The sequence below is a fragment of the Xyrauchen texanus genome, chromosome 48 (assembly GCF_025860055.1).
Source record: "Xyrauchen texanus isolate HMW12.3.18 chromosome 48, RBS_HiC_50CHRs, whole genome shotgun sequence".
Classification (NCBI taxonomy): domain Eukaryota; kingdom Metazoa; phylum Chordata; class Actinopteri; order Cypriniformes; family Catostomidae; genus Xyrauchen; species Xyrauchen texanus.
This window is the reverse complement of record NC_068323.1, coordinates 1,867,379-1,893,503: the sequence shown is the minus strand read 5'-3', so window position 1 is coordinate 1,893,503 and position 26,125 is coordinate 1,867,379. Positions and strand designations below refer to the sequence as shown.

General features: G+C 40.2%; 1 protein-coding gene across 1 annotated transcript in view; it reads left to right on the top strand.

Moving 5' to 3' along the window:
* The window catches only part of LOC127640008 (NACHT, LRR and PYD domains-containing protein 3-like), a 43,616-nt gene that overhangs the window by 1,780 nt on the left and 15,711 nt on the right, over window positions 1-26,125 (top strand). The window contains exons 3-8 of the mRNA XM_052122381.1: window positions 2,767-2,844; window positions 9,631-9,729; window positions 16,267-16,351; window positions 19,265-19,460; window positions 19,576-21,400; window positions 22,144-22,314. Coding sequence (XP_051978341.1) covers window positions 2,767-2,844; window positions 9,631-9,729; window positions 16,267-16,351; window positions 19,265-19,460; window positions 19,576-21,400; window positions 22,144-22,314 — 2,454 coding nt within the window. The remainder of the gene's footprint in view (window positions 1-2,766; window positions 2,845-9,630; window positions 9,730-16,266; window positions 16,352-19,264; window positions 19,461-19,575; window positions 21,401-22,143; window positions 22,315-26,125) is intronic.

Here is a 26,125-nt window from a genome sequence, read left to right as displayed (position 1 = left end):
TTCTCTCTGTGTTGAGAATTCAGTGGAAAGATCTGAAAATCATGTTGAAACCATCCTGCAGTTTTATTTCATTCATTCATTAAAAACAGTCTGAAACTCTGATAAACAGATATATCTGTGTTGCTTCAGACGCTGATGATGGTGTAAATCAAAAACATTTTGTTTCGTGCACTTTGGCACTTTTTGCAAACTCTTGATAAAAATTGTGAAAGATTGTTTCTATGGACATTATTTACCAGCTTTTGCTTTCCTTGTATTCAATAATGAAAGGAAATGCAGAAGTTGTCAGTATATGCAGAATATTTGGTACACTAATTGTGTAACTGATGGAGTTGGCCCAAAAAGACTGACATGCGAGGGGAAATACCCATTTTGTGAGGAACATGGGGATTGCACTTTGATATATGTGAATAACTCTGAAAATACAATTTATTTTGCTTTGATTTATCATGAAGAGAATTTACTGAAATCATTTAAAATAAAAAAACCTAGAGTAAGAAAGTAAGAAAGAGAGAAAGTGAGAGAGTAATTCAATCATGTGATGTTGGTGAGAAGGAGAGAAACACTTTGTAACACAGTTTCAGTAGATCAGCAGAGATAAACACACAGGAATAAAGTTCATGTACATAATCAGTTTTCTAGGGTCCAAAGTTCAATCGAGAGATGCAGGAAATAGTTTGTTTAACTTGTCACTGTTTAACTTGCACAGATAATAAAAGACAGTTTATATTGAAGCAAAAGAAACTGTGATTGGGGACATGATTTATGCAAGTGCCACTGCTGGTGGTGCAGAACTGATCAGAGGGCGTCCCAAAGGGAGAATTCATTTGTTTTGCAGAGTGATGGAGGGGTGTCTTATTAGGAATACTTCAATTTGATCTGAGAGCTCAGCGTTTGCTTTCATTCCAATGTGAGCTTGTCAAAGTTTACTCCATATAACTGACACATGCTTGCTACGACTGCTGTGAAACACTGGATGTTCTCTTCAGGAGTTTAGACCCATAAAGATGTCTTTATATTCCTTCAGACTCGAGTTATGCAAGTGCAACTGTTGACAGTGGGCAGTGCTTCGATTAGAGCAGTCAACAGGATTTTCTATGTGGCTTTTGTTTTTGTTCTTGGATTCTATCTCTTACAGTTGTTAAATACATTAATTTTAAATAGTGTGTAAATACTTTGAAGAAATATTCCAGCATAGGCCACTTAAAAAGTGCATCTTGTTTTATCAATATTTAGATGGCAGATCCCTTTAAAACAGTGGAAAGCATTCTGTTCAAATTCATCAGTGATTGATGTTACTCAGTATGGACTCTTGAGAGAGCGAGCATATTCAATTTTACACATGTACCACTTTGATTTCATCTTCTTTGATTCTGCACTCGCATAGCATCTGTTGCAACTATTCTGGGCCCCATTTACCAAAAGCATCGTAAGCTTAAGTTGATCGTAGAGACCAATGGTTTCTATGATCTAATTAGTCTTACAGTGCTTTTGGGAAACACAACCCTATCCAACTCTGCTGAAAATACAGGCTCATCCAGTATTCTGCTGCAATTACAGACATCTTCATCAGGAGCTGATTTGGGATTTCTATTACCCATGACTATAAATACGTTGAGACTTTGGGTGGGCGGGGCTTCCACTTTGTTTTGTGACCATGCTGCTAAAATGACTCATGCTACTTTTTTATGTTAAAAACTTCTTCCTTGATGTATTTACATTTTTAAAAACAAAAAATAATGATACACATTAGGGCTGCACGTTATGGAGGAAAAATGCGATATGCGATAAGTTGTTGGATAATGCAATATTCAATATGGAATACGATATTCCTTTAATGACGTCTTCGGAGTGCACGGAACATCAACAAATGACCGTCAATCCCAGTGATTGCAAAAATACATTCAAACTGTGCATAATATATACAGATTTATCACAAGCTATGTAGCAGATGTTAAAATTTATATTTAAATATTTGTATATGAATAAGCATACAAATGTAAATTTTACCATATTTTGGGATATCCTAATGTCTGTTTTGTGAAATTTTTACTCTAATTCATGTTCATACTGATTTCTTAATTAGTTAATTCAATCTGGGAATTTCCTCCCCTGTCTCCCCTCATCTTCACGAAGGTCGCGGAGGCTGCCCTTGCTCCGCTAAGGGAAGTGGGCGTACGCATACTAAACTACCTCGATGACTAGCTGATACTAGCACAATCTCGAGAGTTACTGTGTGCACACAGGGACCTAGTGCTCATGCACCGTTTGGGGCTTCGGGTAACCTGGGAAAAGAGCAAGCTCTCCCCGGTTCAGAGCATCTCTTTTCTCGGCATGGAGTTAGACACTGTTTCATTGATAGCATTAAATTCAACATTAAATGAAGGTGCAAAGGTGATGTAGAATCAACCTCAGATATCATTGTTGATTCACTGACATAAATAAAGATTTTTTAAATGTTCATGTCGTTTCAACAAAAGAGATGTAGAATCAATATCAAAGCATAACATTAATTAAATGACATTAACATTTATTTTTTAGTTTTTTTATCTTGTCATTGTTTCAATGGTTGCACACCATCCGGATATTGAACCAAAAGCCTAGAAACCATGTTTTCTCTGATTCTTTGGCCCATGCAGAGCCTAATCTCCCAACCATTGGTGTAAATGCTGTTTGCAGCTTTATTTATCCATTTGCATTGCTACATTTTCAAATGAGACTGAGGGTATCTGCTGTAGGTAAATTGTTTTTCCTTTTTGCACTCAGTGTTGTGTCTTTGAAGAGTGATCATTCGAAAGGTGGAGTACCGAACTTCAGTGAGGAAACACCATCAGCTACCAAAAGGTATTTCATGCATTTCTAATTATTTGTAATATGCACACTGTTAATTCCTTTTTTGAAATGTGTAATTTTCTTAACAGTTTCTCAAACATGGAGGCTACGTTGAGTCACTGCGTGTGTCAGAATTTAAATCAGTACTACAATTTACTTGTCTTTTGAATTATCACCTGTAGAATTTACTACAATCATTAAAAATTCCAATAGCATTACCAGAATAAGTCATTCAGATGATGTGGTTGAGAGGAAAGAGAAAAACCCTTGAAACTCAGTTTACACAGTCAGCAGATAAAATGTAGTGTTACTTTAAACAAGTTTATGGAAGGCTGAAATAAACACTGGATTATTGTGGAGAATTTGTTTGTCTATGGGTGTCTACGCTTGGTCCCCATATGTTTTTACTGATCGGATTTCTATCCATTTGAATAAGCACATTCCATTTACACTTGGCCACATTTACACTACACACATTTCTGAAAAATTAATATAATTAGATCTTAAAGTTCCACGCTATATGAGAGGAGTTCACTTCTGTGATTATGCTAATGCCTGAAGATGTGGTTTATTATTTGATTCCAAGTGACTTTGCCCTGCGCATGCACATTGTATTTTTGCCGTAAGGGCTTGTCATAGTTCAGATATGTCCATGCATTTCAGCTGCACTCAGAAATGACAATAAAATTCTGTCTCTCCTACAACATGCATCCATATTTTTATTTATTCGATATTCTGTATTGCACTACGCAAGCCCAATGCAAATACTCTGTAGCAGCTGTAATGTTTTATATTTTCCCTATGCTGAGTGCTGACGTTTGGTTGACGTTGGGGAAGTAAATTTTGCATATGTGGCTTGAACTGCCAGATGCATTTATACTTGACCGAGTTTAGAATGGAATGTGTCTCAAACCACCTCTTATGTATGAAGATTAGAGGTGGGGGATAAAATCGATTCAGCAATGCATCGCGATTCGTACTCTAACGATTCTGAATCGATCAGTTTAATCATGGTAATGCATTGGTGCGTGCCAAAGACAGATGTAGAAACAAAGACGCGAGTTAAGTGAATACACTAAAGTCAAGTGCACAAACACGACTGTTTGCAGACCAGCTGTATCAAACACATGCCCGAATGAATCTACGATCTCGAAATTCTTTCACAAAACCACACACATAGCAACGGGAGAGTTTATTTGTGATAAGCCAACAAACAACATGAAAGATGAGCTCACACCCATTATTTCACTGATTTGCACACAAAGGGGGAAAATACAGAAGAAAAGAATTATGCGGCAGCGGTTCGGAAGATGTTGGTGATATTTTCATTTGATTTTTTTTTTCCCCAATGCCTTTCTCTACTCTTGTGCACTCTTCATTTCATTGGCTTTTACGTTATTGCTGGTCATTGCCGGTCACTCGCTTGTCAGGACAGTGTGCACACCTGATGATAAATGTTTGAAGAAAATGCATCGAGAATCGTTTTATAATCAAATCGTAATCGAATTGTGAGACAAGTAAAGATTCACATCTCTAATGAAGATGCTAATTACTTTGAGATCTCAGGCCTGGATGAAGGTAAACTACCTTCAGCTAAACCTTGCCAAGACTGAAATCCTTGTGATTTCAGCCAACCCGTCTGTTGATCACAACCTCCACTCATCTTGGTTCAACTACACTAACACTAGTCCAAGCCTCAGACGACACACCCACAGTCCATGTTCTACATCTGATGCAAATGGCACACAAAACTGGATAACGCTTTCTTGATCAACTCAGTGCAAATCTGATTGGCTAGTTCAATGGAATTTCTGTGATCAGTCCATCTGGAAGCCGATTAGTGTTCACAAATTTCTGCATTGATGCAATGAACACTTTTGAGTACAAAATAATCACATAATTTGCCCAAGTTTGCCAGTTAATGAAATCAAACCTTTTAAAGATATTCAGAGTTTTGTTTGAGACTTTCTACATTTGTTTTCTATGCAGTCGATCAAAGATGCTCGTTTGCCATTTATATAAATTATTTCTTCCCCCTATCTGTCTTTTATGATGGCATGTTACATCTCTGATAACCCCACACCTAACCACCCCATAAGGACAAAATGACTGATTGTTGCTTAACATAAGCCACTACAGATGGCCCAGAATCCAGCAACGGGTCTGGTCTTCAGCATGTAAATATTTGTATGGGGGAAAAGTGCACGTCTTCCCCTCAGGGAGCTGCCTGCACACTTACCTGTTTGTACCTGTCAACACACGGGAAAAACTGGCTCAAAATGAGATTATAAAATCTCACAAAGGTATTGGGTGTTGCCCAGCCCGCTGCTCTACAGATGTCTGCTAGAGAGGCGCCGTTGGCTAGTACCCAGGAGGATGCCACACTCGTAGTGGAGTGTGCTCGTAGTCCCAAAGGAGATGGTACGCCCTCGGCCTGCAATGGCATCCATGATCCAGTGGGCAGTGCTCTGTTTGGAGACAGTCTTCCCTTTCCACTGTCCACCAAAAAGCTGCTCAAAGCATCTAAAGCTGTCCGTATGGTCCATGTAGATAAGCAAAGTGCACACCGGACACAGCAATGACAAGGCTGGGTATGCCTCCTCCCAGGGCAGCGCTTGCAGGCTCACCACCTGTTGCCTAAAAAGGGTTGTGGGAACCTTGGGCACGGTCGGCGTCTCAAGACCACGCGAGAACATGCTGGACCGAACTCCAGGCAGATGTCGCTGACAGAAAATGCCTGTAGATCCCAGCCCTCTTGATGAACGTGAGCGCAGTCAGGTGGGCCGTCTTCAACGAGAGAGTCTTTAACTCAAATTACTATAGAGCTCAAACGGGGCTCTCCACAGACCCAGCAGGACCACGGAGAGATCCCAAAAAATAATGAGGCTTGGCCTAGGAGGATTCAGGTCGTGCTTATCCAGGGACATAATGTCCACCGCGCCGTGGTGTGTGGCTATAGCGGCCACAACACCTTCAATGTGGAGGGGGAAAGCCGCCCCTCCAGCCTCTCCTGCAGGTAGGAAAGCACCGACCCGACTGCATATCTATGGGGGTCTTCACCTTTGGAAGAACACTAATTCATGAACAAATGCCACTTCAAGGCATACAGCTACCTCAAAGAGTGAGCCCTGGTCTGAGTGATAGTGTCCACCACCACCGGTGTTAGGCCACTTAGGTCTTCCATGTACCAGCCAGGGGCCAGAGATGGAGATTCCAGAGGTCTGGGAATGGGTGCCAGATGGGTGCCATCCCTGAGAGAGGATGTCCACCCTAAGGGGAACTCACAAGGGAGGGGCTTTCACAAGGAGCTTGAGCTCCGAGAACCAAGTCTGGGTGGGCCACCAGGATGACCTGTTCCTCGTCCTCCCTGACTTGCACAAAGTATGTACAAGCAGGCTCACTGGGGGAATGCATACATGCACATCCCCCGGGGCCAGATGTGTGCCAGCGCGTCTGTGCCAAGGGGAGCCTCGGCCATGGCATACCAGAGTGGGCAGTGGTAGGATTCCCGGGAAGGAAACTGGTCTACCTGCGCTTCGCCGTATCGACTCCAAATCAGCTGGAACACCTGGAGGTGGAGTCTCCACTCTCCCCTGAGCATCACCTGCTGTGACAGCGTGTCCGCTGTGCGGTTGAGGTCGCCCGGGATGTGAGTGGCCCATAACAACTTCTGTCGCTGCTGACTACAGAGGAGGATATGGAGGGCGAGTTGTGACATGCGACGCGAGAGTAAATCGCCTTGGTGGTTTATATACGCTACTGCCGCCATGTTGTCCATCTGGACCAACACATGGGTTCAGGTCTACCGCTGTGAATCATTAATGATGCTGGACAGATGACAGAATGCGCTTCTGAGTCAGCATCTTGAACGGGAGTCTGTGCAGGGTTCGGTTCAGCACTCGCAGGTCCAAGATTGACTTGCAAACCACCGCCTTTCTTTGGCAAGATAAAGTAGGGGCTATAGAATCCCTTCTTCATCTCTGCTGGAGGGACAGGCTCTATCGCATCATTCACACAGGGCAGCTGTTTCTCACCCCTCACTGAGGCGAAACGGATGTTGCTGAACCCGGGCGGGCACCTGGCAAACTGAATCACAAACCTCCAATCACATGCCTCCAAACTCCGAACGATGGGCACCAAGGGGACGATCGCATTTGACGTACTTGCGGATGGTGCCTCGCTTCGGGGAGAAGGAAATGCCACGTCGAGGAGCCTTGCAAGGAGACTCGTGGCTGTGCTGAGGGAAACGTCAAAGCACTTACATCCCTCCGCATACCCACAATAAGGCAGGTCAGCGACAGGGGAGGAGGCTGGGCGACCTCGTGGCTCATCTCAAATGCCTGACTGTTGGTGTGTGTGTGTGTGCTGCGAAGGCTGGGAGCCCGAGTTCATACATCAGAGAACATTTGGTGCTTCAGCTCTGCCTCTGCACTTTTATTATTCCCTTCCAACTCCACAAGTTCTCGTTCTTTCGATTTTTGGATGAATGAGGCATACTGTATGATCTGACCCCTAAGCACCACCTAAAATGCCTCCCAAGGCACAAACATAGAGGATACTGAGGACCAGTTGATCTCCATATAAACATTGATTTCAGCCTTTAACATTTGTTGAAATTCAGGATTTTTCAAAAGGGATACATTAAAGCACCAACTATATGATTTATTTTTCTCCATATGTAGCACACCTCACAAGGGTGTGATCTGAGACTAAGATGTTTCCAATTGAACAATCAACAAAATATTATATGAGGGACTTAGATATGAAACAATCTATTCTATAATAAATCTTTTGGACTGATGAAAAAATGTATAGTCCTCACCAGATGGGTGCAAGACCAAGATTTTTACACATCCTGTGAACTGTCCATGTTGCTTTAGGGGGCTTGCACTCTTTTGCTTCACTATGATCAAGGACTGAGTCCATCAAAAGATTCAAGTCTGCTCCCAATATTATATCATGAGGTGTGCCAGCGGCTTGCAACATCCCTTCAAGATCTATAAAAAATCCCTGATTATCAATGTTAGGTGCGTAAATATTAGACAAAATCAACATTTGCTCCTGAATTTCTGCTAAAACAATAATGACTCTTCCTAATTTATCTTTAATCTGTTTGAGACATTTGAATTGTAGATGCTTACTTATCAATATAATGACTACCCTGCTCTTACTTGAGCCAGCATTTAAGAACAAATGTACACCCCATATCTTCCCAAAATTTTCAGCTTCCTGCAGGGAAATATGCATTTCTTGAAGAAACACTATATCATATTTCTTAAGTATGCATTATCCTGCGTCCATGTATGCTTGTGAGATTCCCAGCAGCAACTTTGCCACAGGATTGCTCAAGTCCAGTGTTTGTGTACAAACATTTGTAAAACAGAATTAGACAACAGAAGATAATCTATAAAACAGATTCCAGCCAGTAAGCGAAATAGACACACGCACAAAAAACACGTAGATTCATCCACTTAACTGTCTCAAAGGTTTGTTCCTCCACAAAACAAGCTCCAGGTGCTAGCGGAACCAGCACAAAAAAAGGGCTGTTCAGTTCTTTGGGTAATCAAACTGTCCTGTAAAAAATTTTCCACAACCAACTCCAGCCAACAGGAGGCACAAGCACCCAAAACTAGAAGATTTATTCACAAGCTGTCCTGAAGAAATTATACTACACAAAACAAATTCAAGCTACTTGGTGAAACCAGCACAAAAATGAAAAAGGCACTTAGATTCCTCAAACAGTCAATTGTATGTTTAATGAGCCAGTGCCCCTCACTGGATGTTTTTTTTTTTGTTTGTTTTTGGCACCATTCTGAATCAAATCTAGACTGTTGTGTGTGAAAATCCCAGGAGATCAGCAGTTACAGAAATACTCAAACCAGCCCACCTGGCACCAACAATCATGTCACAGTCCAAATCACTGAGATCACATTTTTACCCCTTTCTGATGGTTGATGTGAACATTAACTGAAGCTCCTGACCCATATCGGCATGATTTTATGCACTGCACTGCTGCCACATGATTTGCTGATTAGATACATTTATGGATGATTTTTGGTGCCACACAGGCTTGTTTGAGTATTTCTGTAACTGCTGATCTCCTGGGATTTTAACGCCTCTAGAATTTACTCCAAATGCTGCCAAAATAAAAAAAACATCCAGCAGGGGCAGTTCTGTGGACAGAAATGTCTTGTTGATGAGAGGTCAACAGAGAATGGCCAGACTAGTTCAAACTGACAAAGTCTACGGTAACTCAGATAACCACTCTGTACAACTGTGGTGAGAAGAATATCATCTCTAAATGCTATTCTGAGATGTGGGTTGTCGCTGTTTTCGTGGCATGGGGGGAACCTACACAATAGGTGATTTTTAATGTTGTGGCTGATCATTGTGTAATGCATGTCGGTGGGGCCCAAAACATTCAAGTTTCAATAAGAACATAATGGTAATCTTGAATAATTTATTGAATTTCTTCTAAAGCATTATGATCTGTTTTGGGTAAGAAACAGACCAAAGTATAACTCCTTTTTCACTATAAATCTTGAAATGTGCAGTCTCCTGGGAGTGATCATGATTTGAAGCTTGTTTACACTCCCTCACATTCAACGCATAAGCAGTTTGCTGTACACATGCTCTGTTTATGTTCATGGGCTGTATTCATGCGTAAAGCATGAGGAAGTGCAATCGAGCTTGATATCATGATAAATAGCATTTGCAACACTGAATCTCTTCAAATGAGATTGATGCACACTACTTTCTGTAGTAATTTTTTTTTCTCTGCTTTTTGTGTCATTAAAGACCAGGTTCACTTGTATTCAGTTCTGTGTCTCTGAAGAGTGACCATTCAAAAGGTGGAGTACCGAACTTCAGTGAGAAAAAACCTTCGGCTACCAAAAGGTATTTCATGTGTTTCTTATTGTTTGTCTAATGTAGACTGTGTTAGAAAGCATAGACTTGCAGCCCACACTTATTCACAGTGGGTTTGTCAAATATTTATCATAGTATTGAAAACATTACAATTAATTTAGCTTTTGATTTATCATCATTTTCCTGAGATCAATTTCAAAAGTAGTAGCCTTATTTGAATTCACAATTAATTCATATTTGGACAGGCACTGGCTTGTTGACCGTGGTATGCGTGAGCTCTGGTTCGCTGAACATAGAAGGCATAGCCATGGGAGGTTCTGGGGACAGAGCCATGGAAGGCGGAGGCTGGAGAGCAGGAGCCTTTCCTCTTCTCCTCCTCCTCCTCCTCCGGACGGACGAGGCTGATAACACTGGCTCGCTGACCGTGGCAGGCGTGGGCTCTGGCTCGCTGACCGTGGCAGGCGTGGGCTCAGGCTCGCTGACCTTGGCAGGCGTGGGCTCAGGCTCGCTGACCGTGGCTGGCATGGGCTCTGGCTCGCTGACCGTGCCTGGCGAGGGCTCTGGCTCGCTGACCGTGGCTGGCGTGGGCTCTGGCTCGCTGACCGTGGCAGGCGTGAACTGGGGAGCGGAAGCCTTTCCTCTCCTCCTCTTCCGGGTGGACGAGGCTGGCAGCGCTGGCTCGTTGACCAAGGCAGGCGTGGGGGTTGGCTCGCTGGCAGGCATGAAGGGAGGAGCCATGGATGACTGGGGGGGTAACCACTGTGGGAGGAGAGGCAGGGTCCTCCTCAACGACGCCCACAGTGAACGGCGAGCCGCAGGCAAGCAGAGTCTCCTCCACAAATTCAAGGAGCTCCGGTGGCAACCGCTCCTTGAGCGAACTGTTCAGGTTAGCCCTGAAGAAAACCACCAGGGTGTCACGAACACCGCTCCCTCGCTCCGCCCCCTCGAGCTTCCTCGCTCGTTTTGCTCCCTCGGGCTTCCACGCCCGTTTTCCTCGCTCGAGCTTGCACGCTCGTTTTTGCTCCTACGAGCTCACATGCTCGTACACTATCTCCCCCCTCGGGCTCACATGCCCACTCCCAATCGCCAGAACATTATGTACACCTGCATTCGTCTCAATCACCACATCATTGTTTACACCTGCACTCGCCTCTATAAATACCACAGCAAATTCATCTCACTCCTGTTGGTTATTGTGTTTAGTTTCCCGTATCTTTGCCCCCCGCTAGTCTCGTCTAGTTTTGTACTCCTCTAGTTTACCCCTTAGCTTGCTAGCTCCAGTGTTCCCCTAGTTCCCCTGTCTTTTTGCTCCCGCTATTCCCATCTAGTTGTGTCTGATTCCCGGCTTCGACCTCCCGCTCTCGTTGACCACTCTCTCCCGGATTTGCCCCTTTTCTATACTTTAATTCCCCGGCTTTTGACCCTACGCTTCCCTCGACAACTCTTCTCTGGATTTGCCCTGTTTGTACTTTTGCCTGCACTGCTATTAAATAAAAGCAGTTTCATCCGACATTGTGACTGTCTCATCTTGTGTGTGTGTGTGCGGGTTACACAGGGAGGAGTCCGGGAAGTCCGCGACATTCGCCAGCTCGAGGAAATCGCGAATGTGGTCCTCCACAGGACGGTCCCCTAGCATGAGGCTAAGCAGATGACAGTTAGCTTGAAGAACCGCTAGATCCATTATCGGTCGATCGTTCTGTAACGTTAGTAGGAGGCAGACGAGGAGTGCGGATCTAAATGCGGTTTTATTAATCAAAGTGAAAACAAATCAGACAGGAACAAAGGAAACGTCCTCGATGGGGAAAAATGAAATGAAAACATGAAAACATAAAAAGGGTACATGAACAGGGTAAACTAGGCAAGACATCCACTTCCAAACATCCACAAACAACGATCGACCGAGACTGAACAAAGAACCAGGGTTTAAATACAGGGACACGATGATGACAAAATGACAATCAGGTGAGAACAATAACACGGTGCTGGTTGTGGGCCAGGAATCATGGGAATTGTAATTTATAACAGTGACACGAGAAACACGGGGCAGACAACCAGGAATCGTAACACCATGCTTTTGCCCAATGATTTACTGCCGACCATTCTGATGGAAAAAACTGTTCTAGAAAGGGTGTTCACACTTGAATCCTCTAAAAAGAACTAAACTACTGTAAATAAATAAATAAATAATACAGTTAAACAGAGGGGGTGACATCACAATCACATTTCCTCTGGCTGCTTTGTAAAAAAAATCTATTTTTGCAGAATTGATTTTGTTCAGCAACATTGGAGGGTTTTTTAACATGAACTGCCCGTTAAAGGTCCTGCCACAGCATCTCAATTGGGTTCAAGTCAGGACTTTGTCTAGGCCTCTCCAAAAAAAATTTAGCTTCTTTTGAGCCATTCAGAGGTGGACTTACTCCTATGCTTTGGATTATTGTCTTGCTGCATAATCCAGTTGCACTTGAGCTTCAACACATGGACTGATGACCAGATGTTCTCCTTTAGATGTTCTTGTAGAGAGCAGAATTCATGTTTCCCTCAATTATTGCAAGTCGCCCTGAAGCAGCAACGTATCCCCACACCATCACACTACCACCACCATGCTTGACCGTAGGTATTATGGTATTTTTGTGGAATTCTGTGTTTGATTTACGCCAGATGTAACAGGACCCCAAACAGTTCCACTTTCAACTCATCAGTCCACAGAACATTCTAGTATCTAATGAATAAGTACTAGTATCTAATGAATAAGTACTGGTATCTAATGAATAAGTACTAGTATCTAATGAATAAGTACTGGTATCTAAAGAATAAGTTATAGTATCTAATGAATAAGTACTTGTATCTAATGAATAAGTACTGGTATCTATTGAATAAGTACTAGTATCTAATGAATAAGTACTGGTATCTAATGAATAAGTACTGGTATCTATTGAATAAGTACTGGTATCTAAAGAATAAGTACTAGTATCTAATGAATAAGTACTTGTATCTAATGAATAAGTAATGGTTTCTAATGAATAAGTACTGGTATATAAAGAATAAGTACTGGTATATAAAGAATAAGTACTAGTATCTAATGAATAAGTACTTGTATCTAATGAATAAGTAATGAATAAGTACTGGTATCTAAAGAATAAGTACTGGTATCTATTGAATAAGTACTGGTATCTAATGAATAAGTACTAGTATCTATTGAATAAGTACTTGTATCTAATGAATAAGTAATGGTTTCTAATGAATAAGTACTGGTATCTAATGAATAAGTACTGGTATCTATTGAATAAGTAATGGTTTCTAATGAATAAGTACTGGTATCTAATGAATAAGTACTGGTATCTATTGAATAAGTACTGGTATATAAAGAATAAGTACTGGTATATAAAGAATAAGTACTGGTATATAAAGAATAAGTACTAGTATCTATTGAATAAGTACTAGTATCTATTGAATAAGTACTAGTATCTAATGAATAAGTACTGGTATCTAATGAATAAGTACTAGTATCTATTGAATAAGTACTAGTATCTAATGAATAAGTACTGGTATCTATTGAATCAGTACTGGTATCTATTGAATAAGTACTGGTATCTAATGAACAAGTACTAGTATCTATTGAATAAGTACTAGTATCTATTGAATAAGTACTGGTATCTAAAGAATAAGTACTAGTATCTAATGAATAAGTACTGGTATCTAATTAATAAGTACTAGTATCTAATGAATAAGTACTGGTATCTAATGAATAAGTACTAGTATCTAATGAATAAGTACTAGTATCTAATGAATAAGTACTTGTATCTAATGAATAAGTACTAGTATCTAATGAATAAGTACTAGTATCTAATGAATAAGTACTAGTATCTAATGAATAAGTACTGGTATCTAATGAATAAGTACTAGTATCTAATGAATAAGTACTGGTATCTAATGAATAAGTACTAGTATCTAATGAATAAGTACTAGTATCTAATGAATAAGTACTGGTATCTAATGAATAAGTACGGGTATCTAATGAATAAGTACGGGTATCTAATGAATAAGTACTGGTATCTAATGAATAAGTACTTGTATCTAATGAATAAGTACGGGTATCTAATGAATAAGTATGGGTATCTAATGAATAAGTACTAGTATCTAATGAATAAGTACTGGTATCTATTGAATATATATATATATATATTATATATTATATATTGTTTATGATACATTGCACAATACATTTACTTTTATTTACATTTATTAATTTGACAGACGCTTTTATCCAAAGCGACTTACAAAAGAGGAGAACATAAGCAAATCATCAGGAGACAGTGGTACAAAAGTGCTATATTACAAAGTTTCACTATATTTATTTATTTTTTAGTTTTTTTGTGACTGGTTAAGTGCTTATGGAAAAGATGTGTTTTAAGTCGTTTTTTGAAGACCGGGAGTGAGTCAGCTTGACGGTTGGAGTTGGGAAGGTCATTCCACCAACTCAGTATGAGGAAGCCGAAAGTCCGGGAAAAAGTTTGGTGCCTCTTTGTGTTGGTACAACAAGGTGACGTTCCTTAGCCGACCACCGGCTTCTAGTGGGTGTGTAGTTCTGCAGAAATTATTTTAGGTATGCTGGAGCAGACCCAGTGATTGTTCTGTATGCCAGCATAAGAGTCTTGAATTTTATCTGTGCATCAACAGGCAGCCAGTGGAGAGAGACAAAGAGGGGTACAACATGTTTTCTCTTTGGTTCATTAAAGACCAGACATGCTGCTGCATTGTGGATCATTTGCAGGGGTCTAATTGCACATGAAGGACGGCCTGCAATGAGACCGTTACAGTAGTCCAGTCTAGTTATGACAAGTGACTGAACAAGCAGTTGTGTGGCATGTTCAGATAAGAAGGGTCTTATCTTCCTGATATTGTAGAGTCTAAATCTACATGATCATGCTGTCTTTGAGATGTGGTCTGTGAAATTTAGATTGTTATCGATGGTTACCCTAGATTTCTGACCGTTTTGGAAGGCTGTATTACTGTATTAATTAATTAATTACTGTAGTTGCACCCAGCTGCACGGTGATGTTGTGTTCAACAGCAGGGTTGGCTGGAAAGACCAGGAGTTTGGTTTTGGCTGGGTTAAGTTGCAATTAGGATTGCAGCAGTATACCGGTTTCACGGTATACCACGGTTTTAAAATTGATGGTTATCATAACATGTACATTTGCTTATCAACAGTATTGAGAAAAAAATGCAACTGGACAGAGAATCTCACATGCGCGTGTGCATCTCCTTTCCTTTTGTCTGCCTGTCAGACTCGTCAACTTGCATCACACACACACACACACACACAAATGCAGGGGAGAAAATGTCAGAGAGAAGTTACTGTGAGTTAAAGCAGTGTTTCTCAACTAGTCTATTTGGACTGGGTCGCGGACAAAAATGTGGCGAAGATATCTGCTGTCAGTGATTTGTCAGGTGGTGGCGGGGAGGGCAAATAAGTGTGTTGAATGTTCTAAACAAGCTGCGAGTGTCTGTGGTGGTGTTGATCCTGTTTTTGTAATAGGATGTTTTTTGCAGATTTAATGTTAACATATAAAGTTGAAAGCAGAGACTGATACTTACTTCTGCTGGATTGTTAGATTTCCGCCATCTCCTCTCATCTGCCCTGAGATCAGTCCGATGTTCACAAAGGACGTCAGACAGTCAAGGGCTGTGTGGTGTTGTTTGTTTTTTACCTGAAATTGTTGTGACTTTTCCAGTGCATTGAGCTAAAGTGACTGCGGTGTTTCTGAACTACTGCTTTCATGTTGTTGGTTTATATTTACTGTTCATGCTAGTCAATTTGCTCATTAGTGTTAATGACATGCACTACTACTGTTGTACATATTTCAGCTGTCATATACAAATTTGATTGGTTTTGTTATCTAATGCAATTCTATTTTCTGGATTTCATGCTCATTTCAAAGACTCTTTTGCATGATTTATGACATAATCTATTGCTAGAGGAAACCTCCCTTAATTTAATAGAGCTGGGTTTAAGAAGAAATGCTTGAGACAGTTATAAAGCAATGCTGCACCGAATGCCGTAACCACACCTGATGATTTATGTGATATCATGAAAGAACACGTGTGCTCTGCAGAATATTCAGCATGAGCCCTTAATAATGCGTTTTGTCAATGCTTTGTTTATATTAGATTCCTGCAAAGAATATCATGTATAAACATACATTTGCACCACATCTCTACGCATGAGCGCAAGGTATTTTAGAATATGATTGAGAAAGTTATCGGATTCAAATGTTTACATGGCTAATATTTTTCTTTTAATCCGATTATTTTAGGTCTACACCACTGCTTTCAGTCTGATGGAAATTTAATTCAGATTCAGCTCAGTTGGATCATTTTTGCTATTTGAGCTGTCAGTCAGATTATAAACTGATTATTTGATTGCATGTAAACGTGAACAATATTTACTAAACTGCTGTTTTTTCTTGTTTTTTTTTTCTGTGTTAAAAGTCAAATATTATGTATGGAAATGTTGTATTAAATTTGTATTTACTGATAACAGTTTATAATGTATTTTGCTAACAGGGTTCAGTGTGATACATCAGACTCATGCTTGAAGATTCACAGACGGCGCCAGGATTTCAAAGGAAATATCCTTTCGATCTTCAAGGTAGGAAAATATTATTTTCATTTCACATTTTGCAGCAGATATAAAAATAGACTTAATAATTCTGTTTATAAAAAGATATCTCATATTTAAAGGTTGGTTGTAAGTGTAAAAATGTTATGGTCAACATAAGTGAGTGTCACTGCACTCTGACAAGTGACTCAAGAAACCTGCACGTCGAGGGGTCGGGCTGTTTAATGTGAACACATTTCTTAAACTGCTACGACAAGTGATCCATATAGCATTGTGTGTTTTACTTTTAATATTGGTTTTCTTAATTATTTGTAGTATTCAGTTTTTTTATTGTTTGTTTGTGCATAAAATACATTTATTTGTATTATTTTCTTTAGTCTTTGTATTAAATCTAATCACAACACTTTGGTGATTTATCCACATTGGTCTATGAAAAGCAGGTACACCAATGCTGACAGTGAAATACAAGTCACCACCTCGAGTCTTGCTGCACAGAGCTGCATTTCTGTCGGCACGAAACGAGGCGAGCCCGTCTAGCTGAATGGCGGCATCTGGAACTCTGTCGCTGAGCCACGTCTCCGTGAAAACAAAGACGCAGCAGTCTCTAAACTCACGTTGCATAGCATCCTGGAGTTGGATGTAGTCCAGTTTATTGTCCAGGGAGCAAACATTTGAGAGCAGGATAGATGGGAGAGCCGGCAGGCTAGGTTTTGTTTATAGCCTAGCATGGACCCCCGCCCTCTTGCCGTGCTTCCTCGCACACCGCTTACGATGTCCTCTCCCCCAGCCACCGGCATCAGGCAATGCCGAGAACTGGAGGCCTGGTCTCCGCAGCAAGCCGAGTTTGCGTAGCTTCTCCTGCAGATCATCATGCAGCTTGGTTGTTGCATGAGTCTTATATTTGAGCAGTGTCTGGCGATGGTAAACATGAACACCGGTTGCTCCGATGTCCACGTGCCGTAAATGTCGGGCTAAGTAACAAAAATAGCACCATTTTGGATCCGGAGTGGCCGCTACGTGCTACTATGCCGCCATCTTGGATCAACAATCTTTTACAGAACAAATAAACATATGGAAGTCTATATACAGGGCTGTATATATATGCTGGGCAAAGGAAATTGTTTTCATTCATACAGCTTGAGTAAATAGTCCACCAAACAGCACCTAATAAACACCCAATATGCTCAAAATTATTTTGAAGTTTGTACAATACTGAACTCAAAAGTTAAACAAATACTTTACTGTTTTTCAGTAAAATAACCACTGAAAACAAGCACAATGTAAAGTTATTCTTTTTTGGTAATGATTGAACCCATTCATTTTAGGTATACATGCCAGATGTCTTTGTAAAATCTAACATGTATAAGGAAAAATAATTCCACTCTTCCATGAACTCTCTTCACCCTGGAATATTCACATCATTTTCATTAATGAGTAATTTAGCAGAAACATTTATTGTTAGACATCACCTGAATGAGTTTGGTGAACATTAGACACATTTAGCTGAAATTAAAGAGGAGTAACAGATTTCAGTCATCTCTAATGTACTGTGAGATCTGGTGACTGTACTGTTTCTCTATACTTTGTCATATACAACAGGAATAAATCTTTTAGTGGATAACATTGAAGAGATTAAACATCACCTGAATGAGTTTGGTAAACATTACACGCACTGTAGTTGAAATTAAAGAGGGGTATCAGATTTTGGCATCCTCTTATATCAATATAATTTAATATTCCACTGTCAGCATTGGTGTACCTGCTTTTCATAGACCAATGTGGATAAATCACTGTAAGTGTTGTGAATAGATGTAAGACGAAGAACAAAGACAATAATACAAATATTACAAATAAATATATTTCATGCACAAACCCAATAAAAAAACTGAATAATACAAGTAATTAAGAACAACAATATTAAAAGACAAAACACAATAATCGTATTAATTAGTTTGTCGTAGCATGTGACTAAGAAATCTGTTTGCATTAAATAGCCCCGCCTCCTCGACGCGCATGTTTCTCGCATCACTTGTCAGTGCCCGGTGACGCTCATTGAGCACAAGCACCAAATGCTTCCTCACGCAAACTTACTGAATGAACATCAGCCTAGTCACAGATTTCGATATGTCACCGATTTCGGCTCCGCTTGCCGTTGTGTTTAGATTTAATTCATTGATATTAAGAATAAATCCTATAAATTCAATATGCACTGTCGAAGTATGTGACAATTAATTACAGTTTTAAAAGCAGTTGTAAAACATTTTTACAACTTTTGTACCAGATGTGAAGGGAGAGGAGAATTTATTCTTGTGTGATTCGACACATGATTTTCACAGAATTCTCCTGTGAATCCTCGCTCCTTATAAAGCTTCCTCTGTTCTTGTCTTAAAAATGTTTTTCTTATAAACATGCATGAGATGAATGTATTTTTGCTACATTTTGCATTTTAAAATAACTTCAACTGTTAAAAACGCATCTCAAGGCACCTGCGTTCTTCATTATTCATTGCGCTGTATCTTGCTTTTAGTTCAAGAATACTTTTGCTCTGAACCGTGTTCAGAAATTAACAAGGGCTCAGGGCAAAAATATCACAGAAGATTGTAAATTGTAAATGTGGTGGCAAATAAAACCTTTAACATGCCATACCACCCCCCGCTCTGCCACCTTTTTCAACTGTACTGAATTTGCATACGTGTATAAAAGTATTTCTCTGTTTGTTTGAGCCCAACACAACAACACTGACTCTGCCAATGGCATGAATTTGGGGCAGAACTTGTTTGATCAATGGAAGACGGGAGTATTTGAAAAACCTGTAATTTGAGCAATTCAATATGGTGGCAGAAATCACGCACTTCAGCTTTAAATTAAACCAACATTTTATTATGTGTATAGAAGATTTATTTACATTTTGTTGTTCTTTTTTTCTCCTTGCTTTAATTATAGGATCTTGAGAATAAAATAATCACATTTCTGAAGAATGAGCTTGAAAGGATGAAGAAAATAATAAAAAGGGAAAACACACAATACTTTGTGAAGGACTTAAAGGAGGACAGAAACAATATCAGAGAAGCGGCTCTTGATATCATACTCTACTTCCTGAGAAGTATGAAACAAGATGAACTTGCTGATACTCTAGAAGGTAAGTAGCTCATGACATTACAATGTGCCATATTGTTGCTTGTGAAATGTAGGAGATTAAAGTACTATCAATATATCTGTTTACACTGTGTTGTTGATCTTCTGTATGTGTTTAGACGAGCTGGTCTTCATTTATCAACAAAAACTCAAATCAAACCTGAAGAAGAAGTATCAATGTGTGCTTGAAGGAATTGCAAAGCATGGTGACTCCACACTTTTAAACAAAATCTACACAGATCTCTATATCACTCAGGGTAGTAGTGAACAGGTCAATACTGAACATGAGGTAAGACAGATTGAGAAAGCATCCAGGCAAACTGAATCACCAGAGATACAGATTAAGTGCACAAGTTTGTTCAAACCACCCGGCCAAGACAAGGAAATAAGAACTGTACTAACAAAAGGAGTTGCTGGTATCGGAAAATCCATCTCTGTGCAAAAGTTTGTTCTGGACTGGGCCGAAGGAAATGAAAATCAGGATATCAGCTTCATATTTCCTCTTCCTTTCCGAGAGATGAACTTAAAGGAGAATGATAGACAAAGTTTGATGGGCCTTATCAGTCAGTTTTTCCCAGAGACAAAAGGTCTGAACCTCGCAAGAAATGATAAATTCAAAGTCCTTTTCGTCCTTGACGGATTGGATGAATGTCGACTTCCTCTGAAGTTTGAGGGTAATGAGACTTGTCGTGATGTCACATCTCCGGCCACTCTGGATGTTCTTCTAACCAATCTCATCAAGGGAAATCTTCTTCCTTCTGCTCACATCTGGATAACCACCAGACCAGCAGCAGCCAGTAAGATTCCTCCTGAGTATATTGACCTGGTGGCAGAGGTGCGAGGGTTTGATGACCCACAAAAGGAGGAGTACTTCAAGAAAAGGTTCACGGATGTAAATCTGGCCAACACAATCATTGATCACATAAAAAAATCAAAGAGCCTCTTTATCATGTGCCACATCCCAGTCTTCTGCTGGATATCAGCCACTGTGCTCCAAAACATTTTGGAGAAGAAAAGAAATAATAAGAGCAATCAGGCTGATGACGTCTCCAAAACACTGCTGGAGTCTGATGATTTTCCTAAGACTTTGACACAAATGTACACACACTTTTTCCGCTTTCAGATCCAGCAGAGCAGTCAAAAATATGATGGAAAATACTCCCCAGATATTTCCTGGAATAAAGAGGCGATCCGTTCTCTGGGGAAACTGGCATTTAATCAGCTGGAAAGAAACAACCTGATTTTCTATGGTACAGACCTGGAGGACTGTGGTATTGACCTCTCCAAGGCATCCATGTACTCTGGGATGTGTACTCAGATCTTTAAGGAGGAAACGGGGATTGTTCTTGGTACCACATACTGCTTTGTTCACATGAGCATTCAAGAGTTTATGGCGGCTCTTTATGCTCATCTGATTCTGGACACAAACAAGAAAAGTGCATTTTTCCAAGACAGCACAGAACAAGAAAACAAAAGTCAAACAATGATTGATTTGCTCAAGACTGCAGTGGACAAGGCACTCATGAGTGACAATGGACACCTGGACCTTTTCCTTCGCTTCCTTCTCGGTCTGTCTCTGGAGTCCAATCGGTCACTCTTACAAGGTCTGTTGACACAACAAGACAGCAATGAGCAGAGCAAAACTGAAATAGTTGAGTACATCAAGCAGAAATTTGAAGATAATGCATCTCCAGAGAGATCCATCAATCTGTTCTTCTGTCTGAATGAACTGAATGACCAAACTCTGGTGAAGGAGATTCATAATCATCTTAGAAAAGGAAGTCTCTCATCTGCTGACCTCTCACCTGCTCAGTGGTCAGCTCTGGCCTTTGTGCTTCTGACATCAGAGGAGGAGCTGGAGGAGTTTGATCTTCAGAAATTCAAGAAATCAGATGAGTGTCTCTGTAGATTAGTGCAAGTTGTCAAAACCTCCAAAAGAGCTTTGTAAGTAATTTAATATTGAAGTCACATTTTTACAATCAACTGAAAAAAAAACAAACATTTATTGATATCCCTCAATGGTTAATATTATTTATATAATATACCAAATTGAATCATTTGATAAACAGATGCCAAAATTAGTGTATTTCGTGTGATGAGTTATTAAAACTGTTGTATGGTGGAATTGTAACAATATCTTTGTATTTAAAGGACACAATCTAGTGCAATTCAATTGTAATGCTACAAATCGCTTATGTTTAGATTTATATGTATGTATTGTGTATAAAAATGATGTTCTAAAGCAAAGAAGAGAAAGAGAAAGCAGAGAAAAGATGTACAGCATCACATTTTAGATCATATTCAGCACATTATAAAGGACATGTAAAGTACGGTTTTAACCCAACTTAAATGCTCGAATCATTAACCCTCAGGATCTTTACCTCAAGATACTTTTACAAACTACAGTCAAGTCTAGCTAAAATCCTCCTTTAATTGGAGAGACAAACAACTCTTCAGATATTTAACTCATTGTCAATCTTATTTCTTTATCTAGTAAATGTGTTAATGAATCAGTATATACTGATGTATGGGGTTTTAAGAGCTGTTGCAATGATGGGTTATCCCACTTTCCTCAAAGTTTACTTTCTGTTTGTGTAAAAAAATTATATTAAATATATTTTCTACTTCTATTTAGATAAATATTGTATATATTCAATGTAATAAAGTCTTTTGACTTTCCCTTGTAGGCTAAATGATTGTGACCTTACAGACAAAAGCTGTTTAGCACTGTCTACAGTTCTCAGATCAGATACCAATCTGAAAGAGCTGAACATGAACAATAATAATCTGCAGGATTCAGGAGTGAAGCTGCTCTGTGCTGGACTGGAGAGTAAAAAATGTAAATTGCAGAAACTGAGGTAGGTTGTGTAACAAAAGACAAAATGTTGTAAATGTAAACAACTAAAAATGTCAGTTAGGTGTAATTGTGAAATTTATTACAAAATGTGTGTAAATTAGCGCCACACTGGTATATGTATCCGTGCCTAAATAAACATATACAAGCATTTGGTTTGTACACACAATGACACAAATGGTTGCATACACATATTTGGCATACACGGCATAAACATATTTTGGAGCATGTGGGATTGAATGGAACCTATATTAAGACTGATTATAGAAGTGATTATAGAGATTATAGAGGTGTTTACAGATGAGTGACATCTAAGAATGCATTAATAAAACATGATCTTGCTTTAGTTTAGATTTTAGCATTATATATAATGTCCTTGTGGGATTATGTTTTCACTGTAATAATTACTAGAAATTTTTCCAAACCTCTCTTCTTATTGACAAATTCATCCAGATCTGACAAGACTCTTTTACATGGTTGTCCCTATGCATGAGGGACATGAAGATTTAATGATAAATGATAGTCCCAGATGAGTGACATCTAAGATGTTGTCACAGGTTCCTTGGTAGAAATCCGGAGCATGTCTCCGGGCTGGTAGAAAAGTCTACTTGAATGTACTGACACATGATAGTATGCTGAATATGTACAGTATATGAGCTTGTTTTCAAATATATGGAGAGGTGGGTAGTAACATGTTACATTTACTTGAGAAACTTGTTTGGGGAAAATGTACTTTTAGAGTAGGTTTAAAAGTAGGTACTTTTTACTCTCACTCAAGTCAATTTCTAATTATATTTTTTTTCTTTTACTTTACAATTTGTGGCGTTACTTTCGTTACATTACTGGGTTTAATTTGAATGTATGTGTAATTTATTGAATGGTGCTTTTACGAGAGAGGAAGTTCACAGCTGCCCACGCTGAGCCGGCGTCACAGACTGTCACTCAAGTCATCAGTGCTGCAGCATCAAACTCTTCAAAGTGAAACACGTTCTTCACTCCACACAGTGAAAAAAAGAATAGTTCTGTAATGCAATGCCTTCATTTAAAACCAAGACAAGTGGATATTTCAATATTAAAGTCACAGCACCAACTTCAGGCAGCATGCTGAGGTACATTTTGGCTCTAATTCAAACGCCGGCTTGGGATGGTCATATTCAGGGTGATTCTGTAACTGGACTCTTATGACATCAGTTTTTAAGTGTACATTTTTAAATCAGTGCAGCAATATATCAGTGTGCTTTGTCCCGCATGTCATAAGCAGTATTTATGCATTTACTCCGTGCCCTTGCGGGGGTACTGTAAACTATCACAGCTACATCAGGTGGATTAACTGCATAAATCAAGTTCATTCAAGTTAAGCGTATATCACTGCCATTCACGTGATCGACAACTGGAGTGTGAACAGACAACATTTCTGCGCATTCACAGCCTGGGGCGCACGCGTGTGAGATGTGTGGGCACAATGCAATCGTGGCGACGAGTGGCTGTGTCCGCAATCATTCACTATTTCCTATATAGTGAATGCAGTTAGTACACTATATCTCAGCAGTAAGTGAACGAAATGAGTGAATTCGGAAGAGAGTGTTGGAGCTCTTGGGCTGGTGCAGAAACAATGTCACATATTAAATTAAACATATTTAAAATACTTGGGCCTTATTTGTTATTCTTGTGGGAAATTAACCATCATCGAGTGTACTTGAAATTTACACTTGAAAGTAATGAGAGAGTGCATTGTGGGTAAGAATGAGTGAACAAAAATAGGGAACGAGTGGCTCACTTAGAATTCAGACACTCCTCGAATTAGTGCACTATATAGTGGATAGGATGCGGTTTCAGACACAGTGAGTATTCCACGCTCAAAGTTGGTGCCCTATGTAGGTCGTGTACTCTGCATTTAGAGAGCAGGATCTAAATACTTACGACACTGAAAACTGTAACTACACTGAAACAAGAATCCACACAGGACTTTAAAAGCTATGAAATAGTGAAAGAATGCATTAATAAAACATGATCTTGCTTTAGTTTAGATGTTAGCATTATATATAATGTCCTTGTGGGATTATGTTTTCACTGTAATAATTACTAGAAATGTTTCCAAACCTTTCTTCTTATTGACAAATTCATCCAGATCTGACAAGACCCTTTAAAGGGATAGTTCACCCAAAAATTACAATTGTCATTATTTACTCATCCTCATGCAACCCCAGATGTGTGTGACTTTCTTTATTCTGCTGAATACAAATGAAGATTTTTAGAAGAATTTCTCAGCTCTGTAGGTCCATAAAATAATCCATAAAACTCTAGTGGTTAAATCAGTATCTTCAGAAACGATGTGATATGAGATACGTGGATGAGAAAAAGATAACTTTCACATTCTTGTGTTTTTGGTGATTCGCATTCTTCTCTACATATCGCCCCCTGCTGTCTAGCAAAAATTACAAATAATGATCTGTTTCTCACCAACACCTATCATATCACTTCTGAAGACATGGATTAAACCACTGGAGTCTTATGGATTACTTTTATACTGCCTTTATGTGCTTTTAGGAGCATAAAAATGTTGGCCTACAGAGCTAAAATATTAATTTGTGTTCTGCAGAAGAAAGGATGTCATACACATCTGGGATGGCATAAGGGTGAGTAAATGATGAGGGAATTTCCATTTTTGGGTAAACTATCCCTTTAAAGGGATAGTTCAGCCAGAATTTAATATTCTGTTATCCTCATGTTGTTCCAAACCAGTGTGAGGCTTTGTATTATCTAGAACACAAAATATGTTAGACAGAATGTTAGGGACTGACATTCTCAGTCACCATTCACTTTCTATATATATGGACACAATTCAGCAGAGGGAATTAAGTCATGCTTACACAGAGACTTGCCGTCTACTGCATCGTGGTGGGCCGTGATGGCGGTGACATACACCTTTAGGGTGAAAGGGACAGCTTCCCCTCCAACCTCTCCTGCAGAAATAAAAGCACTGACCTAACTGCGCACCTCTGTGGAAGACCTTCAGCCCGGGAAGAACACCAATTCGCAAACAGGCGCCAGTTTAGGGCATAAAGGTGTCTGGTGGAAGGGACTCTGGGCCAGGGAGAGGCTGTCGTGAGAAGCGTAAGGTCCGAGAACCAAGTCCGAGTGGGCCAATACGGAGCCACTAGGGTGACTTGCTCCTCGTCCTCACTGACCTTGCACAGCACCTGTGCAAGAAGGCACTTGCACCTGTGCAAGAAGGCTCACTGGGGGGAAATGCGTACTTGCAGAGCTAACGTCTCGGACTCTCAGGAGCGCCTGGGAGACTTCCGGGTCCTCGAGGGGGGGTCCATGAGACAGGGGGCGTGCGCCTCCTGCGGGGTGCTTGACACTGGGGCTGAGAGCTGGGCCCGGGTTGAGGCGGAGCAGGGTGTTTCTTAGCCGCAGGGGGATGCCCTCGGCAAGCAGATGGGGCATGGCCCATGGCGGCAGGCTTGCGGTGGGGCATGATGTGAGATATGGCCTCCGTCTGTAGACCGCAGAGAACTGCTTGGCGAAGTCCTCGACGGTGTCGCCGAAGAGGCCGAACTGGGAGACAGGGGTGTTGAGGAAGCGAGCTTTGTCGGCTGTGCTGCACCCGCTGCCATCCCCAGATTGCCTCCAGCGCCAGCCGCATAGTCCTCAATCCTGTGGGAAGAAGGAATGAAAACAAGCCGTGACCACAACGTTGCCATGGTCATGCTCTCGCAGTGAGAGCATGAACCATAAAACAAATGCAGCCTTGGTGTGACAACTAGGCGTTGTATTACGATTTCAATGGTGGAGAATCTATTAAGACAAAT